The following is a 20,517-nucleotide window of genomic DNA, read 5'->3' as shown; positions in this document are numbered from 1 at the left end:
TACAAAAGTACTTTTCGGCTTACATATGTAGTTAAGCCTTTAAAAACAGCACACTAGCTTAGTGGAAAGCATAGCTAATCGCCAATTCACAAATCTTATGCATTGAAAATTGGCAACAGAAGTTTACGATTTTTATTTAGTCTCTACTTCAATCACTTATTTTCAGCATTTTGGAAATGTCGGTAACTTAAAGAAAATAAACAACGAGTACACACAAATAAAATAGGAATTTAAAAAAGAAATGAGTATATAAAAATGTCTTCAATGTTCCTGCGTTGTTTTATTTTAATGATCCATGTTTACATTCTTCAACTCTCGTTTTCAATGTTCCAGCAACTCTCGCAGCCAAAATTAAGTCGATGAACTCTGAAAACTGAAACAAATCTGAGTTTGTTTTTGCTTTTTTTAACGCTCTGAGCGAAAATTAAACACATAAACGCAGCTAATAATAAAAAAATAATAGTTGTAGTGCTTTCAGAGTTTTATGTTTCTAGGTCCTAATTCTCATTGGACTGTTGTACCACCTAATTTATTTTTCTTACTTAATGATTAAAACTGGCTTCAAACAACTAACTAAAATTTCTCTAAATATGTAATATAGAATTGTTTCTAAATCGTCATTGTTATGGCACCTAACAAGAGTAATTAATTTCACTTCATATTCGAATTATATTACTCCCAAACGAACACAATGAGAGTACCACAAAATTGTTCATCCACAATTTTGAATATTCTTTGAACACCTCTGAACAGCTGACTGCATCCGCCATTTTTCAAAGGTGGATGCCATTTTTCAAAGATGGACGCCAATTTTTGCAATGTGGGGAGTATGCACATCTTCTTGCATAAGTATTCGTTCCCCACATTTTTTTTATATGGAGTTAATACATATGCAAGTTTATGTGCAAATCGCAGCTTGTAGGCAAAAAGAGAGCAACCGTCGAAGTTGGTTCTCTCGTTTAGTTTTTTTCTCTCTGCCTTAAAGATTCAAGAAATCAAAAATACCATTTTACTTTTCTCTTTTATAAACTTCTAAAAATATGTAAATCGTAAGGCAAAATGCGTAAGGTTTCTTATTAATTATGAAAAAATTATGCGTGAATGGAATTCTTCATAAAATCAAACCCTTAATCATATAATATCAGAATGCCTTCATATTTTCTATGGATTTGATCAACAAATTAATGTGAACAAGATTATGAGAAGAAAATACAATTTACTTTATAAACATTTTTTTTTTTTAGGAAAATACATAACTATAACATTTCTAGTACAATATTGGAAATGAGTTATATTTATTAGTTTTAATATGCAGTCTCAGTAACAGGAGCTTTTTTCATGATTCAAGGTATAAAACTATGATATCTATTGATATTTATTCTCATATTCAATTTGATGAAGTGCCTCGGGAGCACATAATTTTCCCTATGAAAGTAAAAATGAATGTTATATTGCTCGATTTATGAACATCTTGGAAAAATACTCATGCCCAAGTAGTAAAATTACTCAAATCATGATTGTTTAATGGATTGGACATTTTTAGTGAGTAGCCACCATTTAAACAGAGTCCAATAAACAAAAAAATTAATGTTTCTGAACAGGCCCAATTCCCTGTGGTGAGTTTAGAATTTGTGTGAAGAGTATGTATCTCATACATAGAACGTAAGATCGCATACCTACACTCTTATGTTCCAGTCTTAAACCATAGGAATAGAACATTGAGTGTAGGAATGCATACATAGAAAAAATTTCGTGTATGTATGGATACATACTTTGTAGGAATACGTGCATATTTTACATGTATTATTATGAAACTACCGTTGTTTTTAGGTAACGCCATCGAATTATTTCCAGATTGTTCCAATTTACCGTTTTATTTTCTTCAATCGCGTCGGATAAATATTTCGGTAGCAATGTAGCATTAGCTTGGCATTTTCATTTGGTCAAGAGTAGAAAGTGGTTCGTTTGCGTTTCGACCTCGTGGATTTAAAAATTAATTGTGAATTGTGAATTAGAAACGAAAATTAAAATAAGAAAAGAAATTAACAAGGCGGAATTAATATATTCAGGTAATTTATTTAGAAAAAACAGATATTTTATTGCATTTAGAGTAGGTAACAAATATTCATATTTCATTTTTTTTACTTCATTTAGAACGAAAAATAAATTGTGAATTGTGAACTGGAAAATCAAAATTAGAAAAAGGAACTCCCCAAATAAGAAATTGTGAACTGGAAAATCAAAATTAGAAAAAGGAACTCCCCAAATAAATAAGCGGAATTAATATATTCATGTAAGTTAATTAAAAAAACATATTTTATTGCATTTAGAGTAGGTTACAAATATTCATATTTCAATTTTTTTACTTCATTTTGAATTTGTTTGAATTTACTAATCAGAATCTAGGGCTCCACAAAAGGAGATTATGCGAAACAGAATACAATTTATTTGAAATATTGTATTTTGTGATCATTATTTTGAAAACAGATATTTTATGGCATTTAGAGTAGGTTACAAATATTCATATTTGAATTTTTCTTACTTCATTTGGAATTAAAAGTTAATTGTGAATTGTGAACTGGAATTTTTTTACTTCATTTAGAATTTGCTTGAATTTGCTAATCAGAATCTAGGGCTCCACAAAAGGAGATTTTGCGAAACAGAATACAATTTATTTGAAATATTGTATTTTGTGATCATTATTTTGAAAAGAGATATTTTAATGCATTTAGAGTAGGTTACAAATATTCATTTTTCAATTTTTCTTACTTCATTTTGAATTTGTTTGAATTTACTTATCAGAATCTAGGGCTCCACAAAAGGAGATTATGCGAAACAGAATACAATTTATTTGAAATATTGTATTTTGTGATCATTATTTTGAAAACAGATATTTTAATGCATTTAGAGTAGGTTACAAATATTCATTTTTCAATTTTTCTTACTTCATTTAGAATTTGTTTGAATTTTACTAATCAGAATCTAGGGCTCCACAAAAGGAGATTATGCGAAACAGAATACAATTTATTTGAAATATTGTATTTTGTGATCATTATTTTGAAAACAGATATTTTAATGCATTTAGAGTAGGTAACAAATATTCATATTTCAATTTTTTTACTTCATTTTGAATTTGTTTGAATTTACTAATCAGAATCTAGGGCTCCACAAAAGGAGATTATGCGAAACAGAATACAATTTATTTGAAATATTGTATTTTGTGATCATTATTTTGAAAACAGATATTTTATGGCATTTAGAGTAGGTTACAAATATTCATATTTGAATTTTTCTTACTTCATTTGGAATTAAAAGTTAATTGTGAATTGTGAATTGGAATTTTTTTACTTCATTTAGAATTTGCTTGAATTTGCTAATCAGAATCTAGGGCTCCACAAAAGGAGATTTTGCGAAACAGAATACAATTTATTTGAAATATTGTATTTTGTGATCATTATTTTGAAAACAGATATTTTATGGCATTTAGAGTAGGTTACAAATATTCATTTTTCAATTTTTCTTACTTCATTTAGAATTTGTTTGAATTTTACTAATCAGAATCTAGGGCTCCACAAAAGGAGATTATATGCGAAACAGAATACACTTTACTTATTTACATTTGGTCACGAGAAGTAAGTGGTTCGTCCTCGCCCTTGTAATAAAAGTTAATTGTGAATTGTGAATTGGAAAATTAAAATTAGTAAAAGGAAATACATAAGCGGAATTAATATATTCAGGTAAATTATTTGAAAAAAAAACTACGGCTCCACAAAAGGAGATTATGCGAAACAGAATACAATTTATTTGAAATATTGTATTTTGTGATAATTATTTTGAAAACAGATATTTTAATGCATTTAGAGTAGGTAACAATTATTCATAAAACAAAATGCTGATGTTCCAAAATACCCTTACATTTTCCCTTTTTTAACAGGTTGTTGCTTTAATTATTGGTAACTTTAAGGTTCTACCAGGCTGTTGTTTTTGTTAGTTGGGAGCTGTTGATTAATTTAAGGTAAATTGCACACGTATGTACATATGCATGGATATATTTTCCAAAAAAATCAATAACCTTAAAAAATAGAGATGCTTTAAAATTCGCTTATATTTTCTCTATTCTAACAGGTTGTGGCTTTAATTAGTTGGGAACTTCAATTAAGTTCATTAGCTATATCAAACCGTCAGAAACTTCAGGAATCTTTTTATCTTTTAGTTAATATTCATAATATTATATTTCTTTAGCTTCTTCGCCAAAATGCTTTGTTTTGTCTGCAACAATAAGTGTACAAATTTTTCATTACTCATGCATCACCTTAAAAAGAGACATAATCTTAATTGCTCTAGTACTTATCGTTGCCTTGAATGTAATTTATTGTTTGATAACTCCTCAAGTTATAAAAGACATATGCTACGATTACATTCCACTTTAAACATTTCAAATTCTAACGAATTTCAAGCACAGGCGTGTAGTATTAAACCGGAAGATTCAAATAGAGTAACTACTTCCTCAGAACAATCTAGTTGTATCAACGTAAAAGGTATAAGCGTCGAAGAGAAACTAGTTCTTCCATCCTCATTGTCATCATGTCAAAAGTCCAAAAAAGAGAATTTCGACGAAGAAATAAAAAATATGCGCGAAAGTGCGTTTAAATTTTCTTTATCATTACATACAAATGACAATTTCTCTAGAAAAGCTGTAGTAAACATTCAAAAAAGTGTATCCACTCAAATTGTCGCACCCTTGCTCCAAATCTTTGATAGCTTTTCTAAAACTAGAATTTGTCATGACCATGAGGCTTTAAATGAAATTTCAACTTTAATTAGTTCTTGTAAACACCTGTTTGATGACTGTGCATCCGATTATCTCTTATTACAAAAACTTAAAAAGAGTGGATACATGAATGATGTTGAAGAGTTTGTTATAAATAACGAAATGGAAACGGTTTTTCATTGCGGAGAGTTATCTTTGGACGAAAACTTAACTAAAGGCGTCGTTCTTCCATTAAGATCCCAGTTTAAACTTTTGTTTGAGACAAACAATTTTCTTAAAGCCATGTTACAGTACATGGAAATGTTGGAAAAAAGTGATAGAATTAGAAGCTTTATCAATGGGGAGTTATGGAAAGAAAAGGTCAAAATGTACCCAAAGAAGTTATTAGTTCCTTACTTCTTATATGGGGATGATTTTGAAATTAATAATCCTCTTGGATCCCATTCTTCAGTTCATTCAGTATGTAACTTTTATTATTCCTTTCCGTGTATGCCTATTAAAGAGTCTGAATTGGATAATGTATTTTTAGCTGCTGTAATAAGAACAAGAGATATGAAAAAATTTGGTAATAGTAAATGCTTAGTCCCTTTAGTAAATGAGTTGAAATTTCTTGAACAAGAAGGGCTTTCTATTGAGGCATCTGATGGTCAAGTATATCGCATTCATTTTATTTTAGGCTTGGTTTTAGGTGATAACTTAGGACTTAACTCAATAATGGGTTTTAACAAATCGTTCTCTGGCATATTTTGCAGGTTTTGTCGATTAGATAAAGATAAATGTAAAACAATGTGTTTTGAGGATCCCAATAAAATGCGAAATATACTTAATTATAATGAAGATGTCCTACAAAATAATAACCAATTAACTGGCATATCAAGCTTTTGTCCATTTAATGCAATCCCTTCATTTCATGCCATTGAAAACTACAGTGTTGATGTAATGCATGACTTGTTTGAGGGTATATGCCACTATGATCTTTGCCATATCTTATTAAATTTTATACAAATAAAGAAATACTTTTCGTTGCAAGTTTTAAACAAACGGAAACAAACGTTTGAATATGGTCCTCATGAAATAGGCAATATATCAAATGAAATATCACAGACACATCTCCAAAAGCGACATTTACGCATGTCTGCAAGGGAAATGCTTTGTTTTATTCAATACCTTCCAATCATGATTGGTGATCTAGTTCCAATAGATGATGATGTTTGGCATTTTTTGTTGAATTTAATAGAAATAATTGATTTAACGTTATGCTTTGAAATAAATGACTTTTCTATTTCTTCTTTAAAGAACAAAATACAACTACACCATGAGCAGTACCTTTTACTTTTCAAAGATAGTTTAAAACCTAAGTTTCATATTCTCACTCATTATCCTACGATTTTAAAAAAATCAGGTCCACCTAGAAATTTTTGGTGCTTTAAATATGAGGCCAAACATAAAAATTTCAAAATTTACTCACGTGCTATTACTTCCAGAAAAAATATTTGTCTAACATTGGCCAAAAAATTTCAACTGGGTTTTGCAAACAAGATTTTAAATTCTAATGATGATGACGACAAACATGAATTTTTTAAAGAAAACAAAATTAAAACTGGTTTTTCTTCTTTAATAAGCAAAAAAATGGGTATCCAGGAAGAAAACTTAGAATATTTAAGTAAGACTGAAATCAATGGCTATAAATTTCAAACTGGTTATTACGTATCCAAACTCTTAAATGATTATAAAATTTTCGTCATAGTAGCTTTAGTCCAACATCTAAAAAAAATTGTTCTTTTTTGTCAGGAAGTAAGTGAAGTACTCTATGATCCCCATTTTACTGCATATGATATAAATCCTTCTATATTAGGAAAATATTCTATTATTGATCCCGATGAAATTGTTGGGCCGCCAATAACAGCTATAAAAACAGCTAAAGGTAGAATTATGATTCGAATAAAAGATTACACTTTACAAGAGATAGACAAATATAAAGCAACTGACGAGTTTGATACTGAAATTAAATCCAGATGCAGTTGAATCTTTTTAGAACAACAATTCTATTGTGCATACAAGCCAATCATTTTCAAAAGGTTCGGAAGCACTCTACATGAATATCAAACTGTAAGGATGCTTATCAGTGGTACCACTTTAAACTTAATATAACATATCGTGATATGTATGCCACCTAAATGCAAGGACCAGCTGACTCCATTTTCTTAATTTGAGATAACTGGGTTTTCTGGAAAAAAGGAAGTCTGAGAAAAATGTGAATATGTTTTTTGCATTTTTTTTTAAATTACGAAAATCAAGTTAACTGGTTCTTGCATTCAGGTGACGATATGTATATTCCCCTGCTTAGTTGTTCTTTTAAATAAAAAAAATAAATAAAAAATAGAGAATGTTTTCAAATTTAATGCAATTCTACGAAGATTAATTGAACTACAAAAAAGGGGATATACACTAATTATACAGTTCTATATTATTAGTTCTGAATATTTTCTAAAAAAAACTTTAGGTTTCAGAATGGATACAAACAATTATATATCATTGGAACAACCCTCAACTTCTGCGGAGGCCGGGGAAGAACAAATAATTTATACAATTGTTCATGAAACAGCAACTATGTCAGATGAGTCGCAGTCCCAGTTGGAAATAAAAGAACTTCTGGGCAGTTGGAATCTTGGACACCTGTCAGATTTGTTTATCTGTAAGTCAAATTATTTTTTTCAATTATCAATTATAGCCTAGTTAGTAGTTCCTTTTCAAAAAAAACTAAAATTGTAAATACCGATTTTCTATCTGTTTTATGCGTTATATTATAAATATGATAACCAATGCCAAAAAGGCTTTCCTTGGGAACTATTAAATAAACTGGAGGCCTTAAAAGTTTTGCAATTTTTCGATCCGAAATTGTAAGAAAAATACTTACATACATTCACATTTATTTGATTTATTATGATCCTGATCAATTTTTCAATAGATCTTGTGCAATGCATAAGATATAATTTAAAAGATGCTATGGAAAGGCACAAAAAAATAATATTTTGACCCATGTACATTGACCTGTGTTATTGTTGTCTAGTAGCACAATCACATGTGTTTTCATGTAGCACATCAATATTTGGTCGAATTTCGATTACATATTGAATTTTTTAATAGCATATGCTTAAACAAACTGAATGACTTATTCATTTTTCAACAGCTGAGCGCATAACAGTTGAAGTGCTTAAAATTTTAAAGGAAAAACATTTTCCTATGCTTTTCAAAAACAGTTCAGTTGGAGATCTGGCAATGTTTGAACACAAGTTAATGGAGTGGAGATCCTCTCTAGGTATCGGAGAGCAGCAAATTGATATGTTTACCTTGCGGGAAAATTCATGCAGCTCATCATTTTCATCTTCGCCAACGTCGTCAATAAGAGAAGATCCATCTGCGCCTGCTATATCTCTTTCTTTAATTTTAAAAAACTCACCAAAGGCGAGAGACATAGAAAAATTCTATGAACAAAACTTCAAGCTTCAGGATATACATCGACAGGCGTTGATCACATTAATATGTGAATATTTTATCGACAACCATCTTCATTTGAATTTATACACTAGCTACATGCTAGAGGAACAAATATTGCAAAGATTCAAAGGGGAAAAGCTTGAGTTTTACCGCACTGGTAAAAGAGGTAAAATATATGCCAAGTTTTGCAATTCGAAGACCTCCTCTAGATTGGCTGTTAAAAGATCTATCTTTCCTAAAGCTGAAAATGCTGAAGTAACTGAGAAATCAAAGAAAAAACATTTGATGGAATTCAGTAAGTTTTTTTTATTTCTTTTTAAGAAATTAACATTTCAAAAAATTTAAAAACGGTCTTATACAGTGATGGATTAAACAATAGGAACATTTTTATAGTTCTCAATTATTTAAAAAAAAAAACTATTTTTTAAATATTTTTTCATATTTTTTTTTTATTGTACGACTTATTTTAACGAGTTCATCTCTATTTTCTGATTTTTCACCAGAGCCAGAGATTTTTTTACAATTGTCATAAGCACCAGTTTGATGATAGTTTTCCTCAAAGTTTGGGAACAATGTACTTTGCGACCTACATAATATGTTGTGTTAATTCTTGAGAATTCTTGAAAATTATAATTATTTAATTTCCAAAAAAATAGAGACTAATTGTTAAGGTATCCCTACTGGTCTTATGGCTTTGTCCTTCACTGTATATTTAAGTTGTATCAACTCCGGAACTCTCTTAAGGTTTTGGGATGATTTTAAAATCATACCGGAATCGAATATTACACCTTCACCTCCACATAAATTTAAAGCTAGCCTAAAATGTAACAGATATTATTTACAATTTTTTAAATTATCTTTCTTCACCTTCATTTTGCCATCAGCTCCGGAAGTTGATGCAGAAGAGTGTATTAGGAGCATCAAATATGATAACTTGTCAACTTCAGAGTTCGACAGCTGTTGGCAAGCTTGTAGCCAATTTAGACTGGATCAAATATATAAAGAGACAACTTTACACACCATTTTTGAGGAATGGCCGGATTACAAGAAGCCAGGAGGTTATCGTTTGGTAAGCTTTAATTTCAAGAAATTATATTGAAACTATGAACCTAAAAAAAATATTATCTTAAGATTGACAAGGATTTTGGGGTTGTTTTTCGAAATTCCCCAGGAGTTCTTTTGAAGTATCCAGAGCAGGCTGGCAATCTGAGAAAGTTTTTACTAGATGAAGATCACCTGCGAGACAAAAATTTACGAAATATGGTGAACCAAATTGACGAAAATGATATTAAAACTGGTAAGATTTTTAGAGTTTTATAGGTATTTAACAACAATGGTAGTATGTACTTGAAATTTCATGTTTTACTTTTTCGTAAAGCGAGACATTTCATCTTTTAGTTGTTTTTTTTTTTTTTATATTTCGGTTTGAAACATAATGCTGTATGTGTTTGGGGATTTCCAATCAAATCCCGGTAACTAAGGAATTCATTTCTCTGAGCTGCGGTGAGCTGGCAGATAATGGATTGAGATACTGATAGATACGCACATTTCTGTAAATTAAAAGTTCCTAACCTTACCTTCCTTTGAATTCTAACTCAGAAATATTTTTTCAAGTAATTTTTTATAATTACTTATCACACCACTAACGTTTTCATAAATTAAAATTTAATTCAATAAAATCCTTAAAATCTTTGCCCTTGGTTTAAGATTTAATGTGTTTTTTTCGTTTTCTTATAGATAGTGCAGCAGTAAAATTATTTTGGTGTCTCCACGGCTATTTGATACCAACACAAAAGGGCAGCCGGAAAGATAACTCTGGAAAAAGTAGTACTGTAAGGTTTACTATTAAAAGCTCTCAAGAGGCTTTCCTTTTTATTGGGTCCAGCGTACAAGAACTCGATGACCATATAGCATTTTTGAAAAGCAAGTCAGAAAATATACAACCATTTATACTTGCCGTTGGGGATAAGGATTTTGAAAACTTTTCGAACTACTACGTTTACCTTGATGGTATTAAGTTCGTGTTTTCAAATTTTTTGAGAGCAATTGATATATGTTTCAAGTGCTTCAACTTGTTTAATTTGGAGTATCCGTTAGCGTGCTCACAATTATGGACATTTATTGAGCACTACTTCTACGAGCTCAACATTTCTAAAACAAAATCCCCTAAAATGTATTTACTCATCGAAGCGTTAAGAAAAAGGTGATTAATTTATTTATAAATTCATTTTTCACTTCATGATTATGAGCGATTTTTTATATTTGTAATATGTATGCTTTTAATTCTTTTTTTGTTAATGATAATTTAAATAAAACAACTTCAAAAAAATAACTATTTAAAATACAAATTTAATTCTTTTGTTTTTCTTTTCATTATAACAGCGCTCTGACTCAAGATGATGAAGTTGCAGATTCAGAAGCCGGCCTCGGATATATTTAATTAAGTTTTATATACATATGTACACATATTAATTTTTGTTAATTGTTTAATTAGAATCAATTATAAATTATTTTATTTAAAATGTTAAATTTTAAGTGTTAAATACTTTCTTTCTATTATAAATTATTTTAATATAAAATATATTATGGGCTTGTATAAGTTTAAAATGTTAAATTAATTCTTTTTATTGAACTAAATTTATTTGAGAAAATGTTTCAGGTGTGGCACGAATTTCAATTATATACGTATACCTACTGAATGACGTAAGGTATAAATTATATTTATTTGGGGAACAAAAGTAAGTATAGTTTTGGAAGAAATCCACTTTAGATTTCAAAAACCTTGAGCTATTTATTTATTATACATTTCGACAATGCTCTTTGAAATAATTTTATAGTTTATTAAAAATGGAACAAAATTCTGCTTTCAATTTTAGATGACTTCAGCTTCCTTCTTGATACGAGTACAAAACTTTAAGGAGATATAGGAACATTTGATGCATCCATTGAGGCTATGTAAGTTGAATGAATAATATAATTTTTGCTTTATTTTTATAAATATTTAGCCATAATACGTATGCATTTTTTAAAAATTTTATGAAACTTATAACTTTTATGAAACCTAAAATATTTTTTCTAAGCTTTTGTGTCGGCAGTCATTATTCCTATGTAAGCATTTTATGAATAATATAATCTTTCTTTATTTTCATAAATATTTAGTCATAAAACTTAAGCTTTATGCAAACATTTTATGACAAGATATTCAGAAAAATAATGACCGATTTATATTTTTCATGAAGGCAGCACATAGTTTTAAGGAATGCAGTCATAAAATCTAGGGACATAATTTTGGGTTTTATGTAAAGGATTCATAAATTTTATGAAAAATTCATGCGTTTTCTGAATAGGTATTTATAAAATTAAAGACTGATTCATATTTTTCATGAATGCTATACATAGTTCTTAGGGATGCATTCATAAAATCTAGGGACAGAATTTCGGGTTTTATGTATAGATTCATCTTTTTCATGTATGATATACATACATTTTAGGAATGCATTCATAAAATCTAGGGACAGAATTTTGGGTTTTATGTATAGATTCATATTTTTCATGTATGCTATACATAGATTTTAGGAATGCATTCATAAAATCTAGGGACAGAATTTTGGGTTTTATGTATAGATTCATATTTTTCATGTATGGTGTACATAGATTTTAGGAATGCATTCATAAAATCTAGGGACAGAATTTCGGGTTTTATGTATAAATTCATATTTTTCATGTATGATATACATACATTTTAGGAATGCATTCATAAAATCTAGGGACAGAATTTTGGGTTTTATGTATAGATTCATATTTTTCATGTATGCTATACATAGATTTTAGGAATGCATTCATAAAACCTAGGGACAGAATTTTGGATTTTATGTATAGATTCATATTTTTTATGTATGGTGTACATAGATTTTAGGAATGCATTCATAAAATCTAGGGACAGAATTTTGGGTTTTATGTATAAATTCATATTTTTCATGTATGATATACATACATTTTAGGAATGCATTCATAAAATCTAGGGACAGAATTTTGGGTTTTATGTATAGATACATATTTTTCATGTTTGCTATACATAGATTTTAGGAATGCATTCATAAAATCTAGGCACATATTCATAAGTTCTATGTATAGCAATTGCATAAAAATCACATTGCATGAACGTAATTCCTGTAACTTAAGTATGCAAACATTGGATTTAGGAATATCAAATACCTACATTTTATGAATGAATCCTACATCGTAAGAATCGTTCCTACTCGTAGGAATGAATTCATACAATTATACCTAAATTACATGAACGCGATGTTTAGCTCGTTTTTTATGTATTTTTACATGAAAAACAGGCACATATTCATGAAAATCATGTACCTTTTTGGTTCAGTGTAGAAAGTTAGTCAAGAAAAATCTATCTAACTATTAAGTCAAGTCTACTTCTATCAAAATGACCGTTGATCATGTTTTTTCATTCAACTGTAAGCTGAACTTTATTATTCTATGATTTATTTTTTTCTTGCACAACTTCATTTAATGCTTTCGGTAAAAGGGTTCCTTTTCAATTTGGAAAAGAAATAATCAATATTTCTTTACTATACAAAATACAAATCGTGATGGACTTGTAGCTTGCATGAGGAGTGTTTTGTAAACAATTATTTGGTTGGTACTTTTTGTACTATGAACTTAAAGTAGAGGTTAGAGAAGTAAAGTTCTGAACATGAATTTCATTACACTTGATAAACTAACTATTTACCTTGGCCGAAATTAACGTTCAAAGAATGAAGTTGACTGCAAATGAAGTCCCTTTCGTTTCCTGAACCTGATTTATATGATTTATATAAAGCAAAAGATTGATGGATGCAAAAAGATGGTAAGGATGGTACTATCATCGGGAAAGTCTCTGAGGGCGGCACCTAGTGGCTACGGCTATATTAGCTCATGCTGAATTTTTTTTTCACTTAACCTTTGTATATAAAATATTTGTATATGAAAACTATATTTTATATGCAAAGATAAAATCTCCAAAGCCACATTGCGGCTACGGCGAGCATAAAAACAAAGTCTTCGGTAGCCATAAATTGCTGATTAAGGAGTGCCTTCTAAGTGTGCGTCAAAGACTCAGTAAAAAACTTGCTAAAAACTGTTGTTGGAATTCACATCCTTACAGTGACATTGCGAATACAACAATGTAAACAAATGGATTTTAGAGGGTGATATTTTCAAAGGACTGTTATAAAATATTTTAGATTCGCTATCTGTCATTTTACTGGTAACTATTACTGGTCCCTAAGTTGTGTTTTCGTTTTCGAATTCAGAAAGTCAACAAAATGAGGTAAAGGGAAGCAAACCGAACCAAAATAGTGCGGGCTCATTCTTACATTTTTAGTTACATATCCGTTGTTATAGTATATCCTTTTTTAGATACACTGCAACATAAAATTCAAAGGGTGTATCGGTAACATTTGTAAAATGGGAAAGATAAGGCGAAATGTCCAAATAATTAATTCATGAAATTTTATGATTTGTATCTACGTAGGATGACACTTCAAAAGTTCTATAAAATCTACCTATTGCCTCTTTGTAAAATTACATTTTAAGGGTGCTTGATGGGGGAGGTGTAGGTAAAACAAACTAAAATATACACTTTAAAAGAACCAAAATATATGAAACATGATTTCAGGGCAGTTTTTATTGCCGAACCTAATAAAAATAACTTTAACCAAAGAAGTTGAGCCACCCCTTAAAAAGTTGTAGCCGTTTCCTTGTATGTTTTTTTTTAAGAACAACTTTTGAGATATTATGGAAACTACCTTTAAAATAATATTATCTAATAAAATTTGGAGCAGATGTATTGAATTGTCGTTCCTAAATTATTCTAAAAAAAACCCAATGACACTTATACAATTTTGTGTTGACATAACAACTATGGTGTTACAAATTGGCAGATTCAGACAACATAAGGGACTTCATTATTTTTTAGTCTCATAACCTTAAAACTCGGAACCCTACTTCATTTACCTCTACCTTCAGTTAATCATGAAAAAAGTATCAAAAATATAATTGTCTTCAAAACGCTCCTCAGGAAGAAAAGCTGAGCAGTCATTTCAACGTAAGTGGAATTGACTTGATAGGGATATTTTTATTGACTTGCTTTCCAGTCAACTTTCCAATAAAATTGCCATTTTTTAATTTTTTGATCAATCCGATACTAGAAACCTGCCTTAACTTCAACGTAAGTGGAATTGACTTGGTAGCGATATTTTTCTTGACTTGCTTTCCAGTCAACTTTCCAATAAAATTGCCTTAATTGGAAGGCCATTTTTTAATTTTTTGGTCAATCCGATACTAGAAACCTGCCTTATGTGATTTGTCGTCTGAACCTGATTACAACCATGAGCTGTCCCTTTATTCGGATTTTAAGATTAGTTAAAAAAAATTCGAAACTTAGTATTTATGTGAATGACAAATAAAATCTAAAGTTTATTTAGATTATTTCAAAATTCCTTGGCACAAATATTTCCCTAGCATCTTTTGATGTGCAGAGTTGTGGACAGCATTTGAAACGATCTTTCTTTCTATATGGTAAACGATAACATCTTAAGTCAATAAACATATTGTTCGGTTACTCTTTTTTTTTCAATTTGTAACGGTTTTTGCGATTTTTGGAATAATTTAATAAACTTACTCTTACCGGCTTTGTATTAAATCTCAGGGGCCCTACTCTGTAATGCGTTTCGAAAGCAAATATTTTGTACTCTCTATTTCTAATGGGGATAAGAAATCTAGTTCTTACGGAATGCCAAATCCGTATTCGGATTTTTCGTACCTGGCAATGCGTTACCGAATGTCATTAGCGTTCGAAAACGAAAATTTTGTTTCTACACTAAGAGAGGTAACGAATTGCAATACGAAGGTCGTTTTTAAAGGAAAATTGTGTTAAGTTGTGTGAAATAGATAAAATATAGTCAAGGAAATAATATTTTTTTTCAAAATTTAAGTAAATAAATTGAATTACATGGAATGAGCAGCAAAAAATGTGCATACCAAAGAAAAGCAATTTGAAATTATGGTGGAATTCGTATGACTTGAAGGAAAAAAGTATACCTTTGCAAGCCTAGTACGCTGCTGATGCGAAACGAAATTTCCCATACAAAAATGACATGACGAAATCATAAACGAAAAATTTCGCTGTGCTTTTCGTTTTTCAGTACGCTGCTGAACAACGAAATGTGTCATTTTAGTGGATAGCTGTACTAGATTTTTTAGTACAATTCTCCACTCTTTTCGTTCTCAATTTAATTGCCCGGTATATTAATTGCTTGCGAAATTTTGACGTTTAATTTATTTATTGGAAAAAATTGTTTACAAATCAAAATTGAAAATTGTTTACTCGTGACTTTCGGTGTTTTTGTTTTTTGTTTTCCACAGCTGACAGAACTCTACACAAATATTTTTCCGTTGTGGTTTTCGTTTTAATTTCGCTCTATAATTGGAGACCGCATCAGCAGCGTACTAGGCTGCAAAAGACAAATTTCAACACAAAAAACGAAATGACTATGAAAAAAATCGGCTTAAACTTTCTAAGCATGAATTAAAAGAGAGATGTGGCAATTGCAAAGCAGTTTCAATTACTGAATTTTAATTTACATTTTTTCCTTATCTTCTTTGTTATTTGTTTTAATTTTTTTTTTGTATTTTTGCTTTGACAAATCTCATAAGAAATACTTCGAAACTTGGCAAATCTATTCCATAAATCGAAAAAGTACTAGATGATTGTTTTATTGGATTCGAACATTTTACAGAGTACGAATTCATAAACGAATCGAATATCAGATTCGAATCGGATTGGCTTTCGAAACGAATTACAGAGTAGGGCCCCGGGTAAATTGTTAACCCTTAAGTAGAAAGCACTAATTATTCTTGTTTAGATATAATACAAAAATCAAGAATCAGTTGATATTAGTTAAGTTGGAGCCATTTTAAAAAAGGATTCCAAAAATCATAAAAACCGATATAACTTTGAATGACAGCGGAAATTGAAACGATACCCCATAAGTTTGTCTGCTTCATTTGACCTCCGGAACCAAGGTTGTCTTCTGTCGCGGGGACTGTTAGAAACCCTTTATATATATTAAATAGCCTGGACCTACTTACGATTGCTACTCGGGCAATCTTCAGGGATATTTGGAAATTTAATTTTCCACGGAAAGTTTTATTCCCAAGAAATATTTTCAGTCACCTTAAACTTCTTTCGGAATAATTTTTCCCAACGAAAAAAACTACCAACGTTGAAAAAAACAAAACTTTGCAAAAAACAAAATTATTTTCGGGGATCAAATTCGATTTGTGTATACATTTGCCTATCTTCGATACCACCCTAGGGTGAACAACAAACAAAATAATTTAGTTTTGTGATGTTGCCAATAAGAAGTTTGCATTTGAAAAATGTGTTAAATGTTGCAGCCCTCAATATAACCGAAAATCAAACAAAATCCATCCACCTCAAAACACTGTTTCAACAGTAACGTTTCTAGTTTTATGAACAAATTTTTAACTTCCCATAGGAAGTTATTGTAATGGGTCCGATTTGTCAAATTGAAAATTTTGACATTTCTCGACGTTTCAAGGTCCCTAGAGTCGAAATAAAAGATTTTTAGAAAGATGTCTGTGCGTGCGTGTGTACGTACGTTTGTACGTCCGTACGTCCGTACGTCCGTACGTCCGTACGTCCGTACGTTCGCGACGTTTTTTTCGTGGTCCATAGCTCAAGAACCAGAAGAGATATCGACTTCAAATAAATTTTGTTATACAGATAATAAGGCAGAAAGATGCAGAAAGGGCTCTCAACAAAATTGCGTGGGTGGTTTTTTTACTATAGCAGTTTGAAAAAAAGGTGAAAATTTTGGTTAACCCTAAATATCTTACGAACCAAAAACGCTAGAGACTTGAATTAAATTTTATATAATAGATTGTAACGTGATACCAAACACGTATATTTTTTGAAAAAAATCAATATAACGGTTTTTTTTTTAAATCAATAAAACTGAAAAAAAAAATTTGTCACCTCCAAAATTTTACGACTAAAATATGATTTTATCTCTAAAACAATTTTGTGCAACGAAGAATAATGTTTTTGACATCTGATAAAATTTTGAGAAAAATCTAATTGACAGTTTTTTTTATAAAAAATAAAAATCGAAAAAAAAAACATTACTCGAAGTTCGTAAAAATTGAATATCGATTCAAATATCTTTTCAAAAACTTGAAATTAAGGCTTCAATTTTATTTTAGCTTATAAGAAATATTGTTTTCAACATTCTGAAAAATTTTGAGAAAAATCAAATTGACAGTTTTTTTTACAAAAAATAAAAACCTAAGAAAAAAATTTATAAAAGTTGGTAAAAATTGATTTTCGACTCGAATATTTTTTCAAAGCTTTGAGATATTGGCTTTAATTTACTTTTATCTTTCAAAAAATATTGTTGTCAACATACAGTTTAAGTTTGAAAAAAATCGAATTGACAGTTTTTTTTACAAAAAATAAAAACCTAAACAAAAAATTTATAAAAGTTGCTAAAAATTGATTTTCGACTCAAATATCTTTTCAAAACTTTGAGATATTGGCTTTTATTTACTTTTGTCTTTCAAAAAATCTTGTTGTCAACATTCAGTTAAAGTTTGAAAAAAAATCGAATTGACAGTTTTTTTACATAAAATAAAAACCTAAAAAAAAATTTATAAAAGTTGGTAAAAATTGATTTTCGACTCAAATATCTTTTCAAAACTTTGAGATATTGGCTTTTATTTACTTTTATCTTTCAAAAAATCTTGTTGTCAACATTCAGTTAAAGTTTGAAAAAAATCGAATTGACAGTTTTTTTACAAAAAATAAAAACCTAAAAAAAAAATTATTAAAATTGGTAAAAATTGATTTTCGACTCAAATATCTTTTCAAAACTTAGAGATATTGGCTTTAGTTATCTTTTATCTTTCAAAAAATCTTGTTGTCAACATACAATTAAAGTTTGAAAAAAATCGAATTGACAGTTTTTTTACAAAAAATAAAAACCTAAAAAAAATAATTTATAAAAGTTGGTAAAAATTTACTTTCGGCTCAAATAGCTTTTCAAAACTTAAAAATATTGGCTTGAAACTTATTTTATTTCACAGAAAATATTGTTTTCGATATTCAGTAATTTTTATATAAAAATCCAACAGTCCCTTTTTTCATATAAAAAATAAAATCTACAAAAAATAGTACGCAAATTTGGTAAAAATTGATACGAGTACATAAAGACAAACTTTTAAGCAAGACAAATCGACAGACGGGATGGGAAGTTATCAGTGTGGGTCGCATCCCAGCCTCTTTTTGTTTTTTTTTTTGAGCAAGTGGACGAGGTTCTGAAACGATATCGCAGCTTCTTTTTTTTTCACCAGCATAAATTCGACAACAAATTTCCCATACAAACATTGTTCACAAACGCAATAAATTTCGCGATAGGACCCAATGTCATTCGACCTTGAATAAATAAACCTAGCATAAATACTTAATATCATTCAACTTCTTGTTGAACAAACACTAGTGGTCCCGTAAGGGAATGCATAGCGAATTGTTTTAGTTGGCAAAAAGGAGTTTTTGGTTGCGAATTAATAAACGACTACGCGACGTGAAAAAGTGAATAGTACCAAATTGTTGTTAAACTAAAAACAAAAAAATTATGGATTCACGTAAGAGAAAAAAAGAGAATAAATTTCTTCAAATAAACGTTGAGGGTGTTTCAGGCAACATTAAAGTTTCCCAATAGTACATATGTACTATATTCTGTGAGCTGATAAAAGTTAAATTCTGGTTATTTATTATGTGTCATAGATAAATTAAATTTCCCTAGAATTGGTCCTATCTCCTATGTTCGAAAATTGGAACGTACATATTTTTAATCGGTAATTAAGTTCCTAGTTCCTCTTGTTGCAATACCCCAAACCAATTACTAATTCCTACTTGGCTCGAGTGTCTACAGGGGCCTGGTTATGAGGTTCGATGCGGATCGTTTTCAATTCGACCTTTCAAATTCGACTCGCTTCGTATTTCCTTATTAACGAACTCGCGGCGAAGCGAAAGAAGTTCTTCCTATATTCCAGTGATTTGACACTTTGGTTTGACTTTTTCTCTCTATGTTCCAGTGATTTGACACTTTTGGTTTGACAGCTTTCCACAAATTTTGTTTTGTTTTAATTGAATTTGTGAAATTTGCGGTGATTTATTTAATAAACAATATTAAAATTAAAAAATGGAATCAATTATGGTGTATATTTATTCTGAAAGTGAGGAATTTGAGGAATCCCAGGAATCCTCAAGATTACGGGTGTCCAGGAGACTACTAAGGAGCAAATCTTCTCCTCTGGATCTCCCTTCAACTGAGTAAGTATTGTTTCCTTTTAGTTTTAGTCAAGAAGCTTTATTATGTATTCTTCACGGGGAGAAAACGCGTGTTGAGTATTTGACCCACCACCTGTTACACGGATGCATTTGGTGTTGTGACGAAGTTTTTTTCTTATGTAGTATTTGAAATCCTTCCAAACCTAGAAAAAAATAATAGCATGATAGGGTTAAAAGAACAAAATGTATGCATACATTCTTCCAGCTTTCAACATTTTTTCGAGGGGGTCCTAGGCTATTTAAAACTTTTGAAATATTGTCCCACAGTTCATTTGTTTTAGCCCGATATTCAGGACAGACGAGTGCTCCCGTTGCAATGCCCTTATTTTTGTTCATAAACTCAACGAGAGCCAAAAATTGATGTCGATTTGTTTCCTTGTTTTTATCGTTCCTTGAATGAATTTTAAAATTATATAATTTATTGTGGATAAATTATAAGAAAATTAAAATAAAGCTAACTCACATTTTTAAATTAAAATAAAGAAATAATCCACGAAATCGAACACTGAATAATAATAAACACTCTTTCGGCTGTGAATCCGCCAAAAAAAGCTATCGGATTCAACTCGCCAACAAACATTACGACATTTCAAACTCGCCTTCGAATTCGTTAATTGGTCGAATTCAAAACGAAAAAGGCGAAAGCAATAATTGAAAAGTGGCCAACTCGCTAGCAAAACGATTCGCTGCGAACCTCATAATCAGGCCCCTGTCGGACCTGAACTCGCCATTAAGGCGAAAGCAATACTTGAAAAATAGCAAACTCTTTAGCAAAACGATTCGCACCAAGAAAAACAGAAAGAAAAAAAAACAG

General features: G+C 30.0%; 1 protein-coding gene across 6 annotated transcripts; it reads left to right on the top strand.

Annotated features, from left to right (window-relative positions):
* Positions 1 to 1,934: 1,934 nt before the first annotated feature.
* On the top strand, positions 1,935 to 10,869 carry LOC129948138 (uncharacterized). 6 transcript variants are annotated; one of them, XM_056058993.1, is made up of 8 exons: positions 1,935 to 2,069; positions 2,155 to 2,293; positions 7,275 to 7,466; positions 7,962 to 8,564; positions 9,154 to 9,338; positions 9,401 to 9,566; positions 10,007 to 10,472; positions 10,652 to 10,869. In XM_056058993.1, exons 3-8 carry the CDS (start codon positions 7,283 to 7,285, stop codon positions 10,707 to 10,709), a joined length of 1,662 nt encoding a protein of 553 aa, XP_055914968.1. In that variant the 5' UTR covers positions 1,935 to 2,069; positions 2,155 to 2,293; positions 7,275 to 7,282; the 3' UTR covers positions 10,710 to 10,869. The 6 variants fall into 6 exon arrangements, with proteins under 6 accessions (XP_055914968.1, XP_055914973.1, XP_055914972.1 ...); XM_056058998.1 differs by lacking the exon at positions 7,962 to 8,564; XM_056058997.1 differs by lacking the exon at positions 10,007 to 10,472 and having other exon boundaries at positions 10,652 to 10,748.
* Positions 10,870 to 20,517: the final 9,648 nt, after the last annotated feature.

This window comes from Eupeodes corollae, chromosome 2 (genome assembly GCF_945859685.1).
Source record: "Eupeodes corollae chromosome 2, idEupCoro1.1, whole genome shotgun sequence".
Classification (NCBI taxonomy): Eukaryota; Metazoa; Arthropoda; class Insecta; order Diptera; family Syrphidae; genus Eupeodes; species Eupeodes corollae.
The sequence above is the reverse complement of the archived record's forward strand: the minus strand, read 5'-3'. Positions and strand labels throughout refer to the sequence as shown.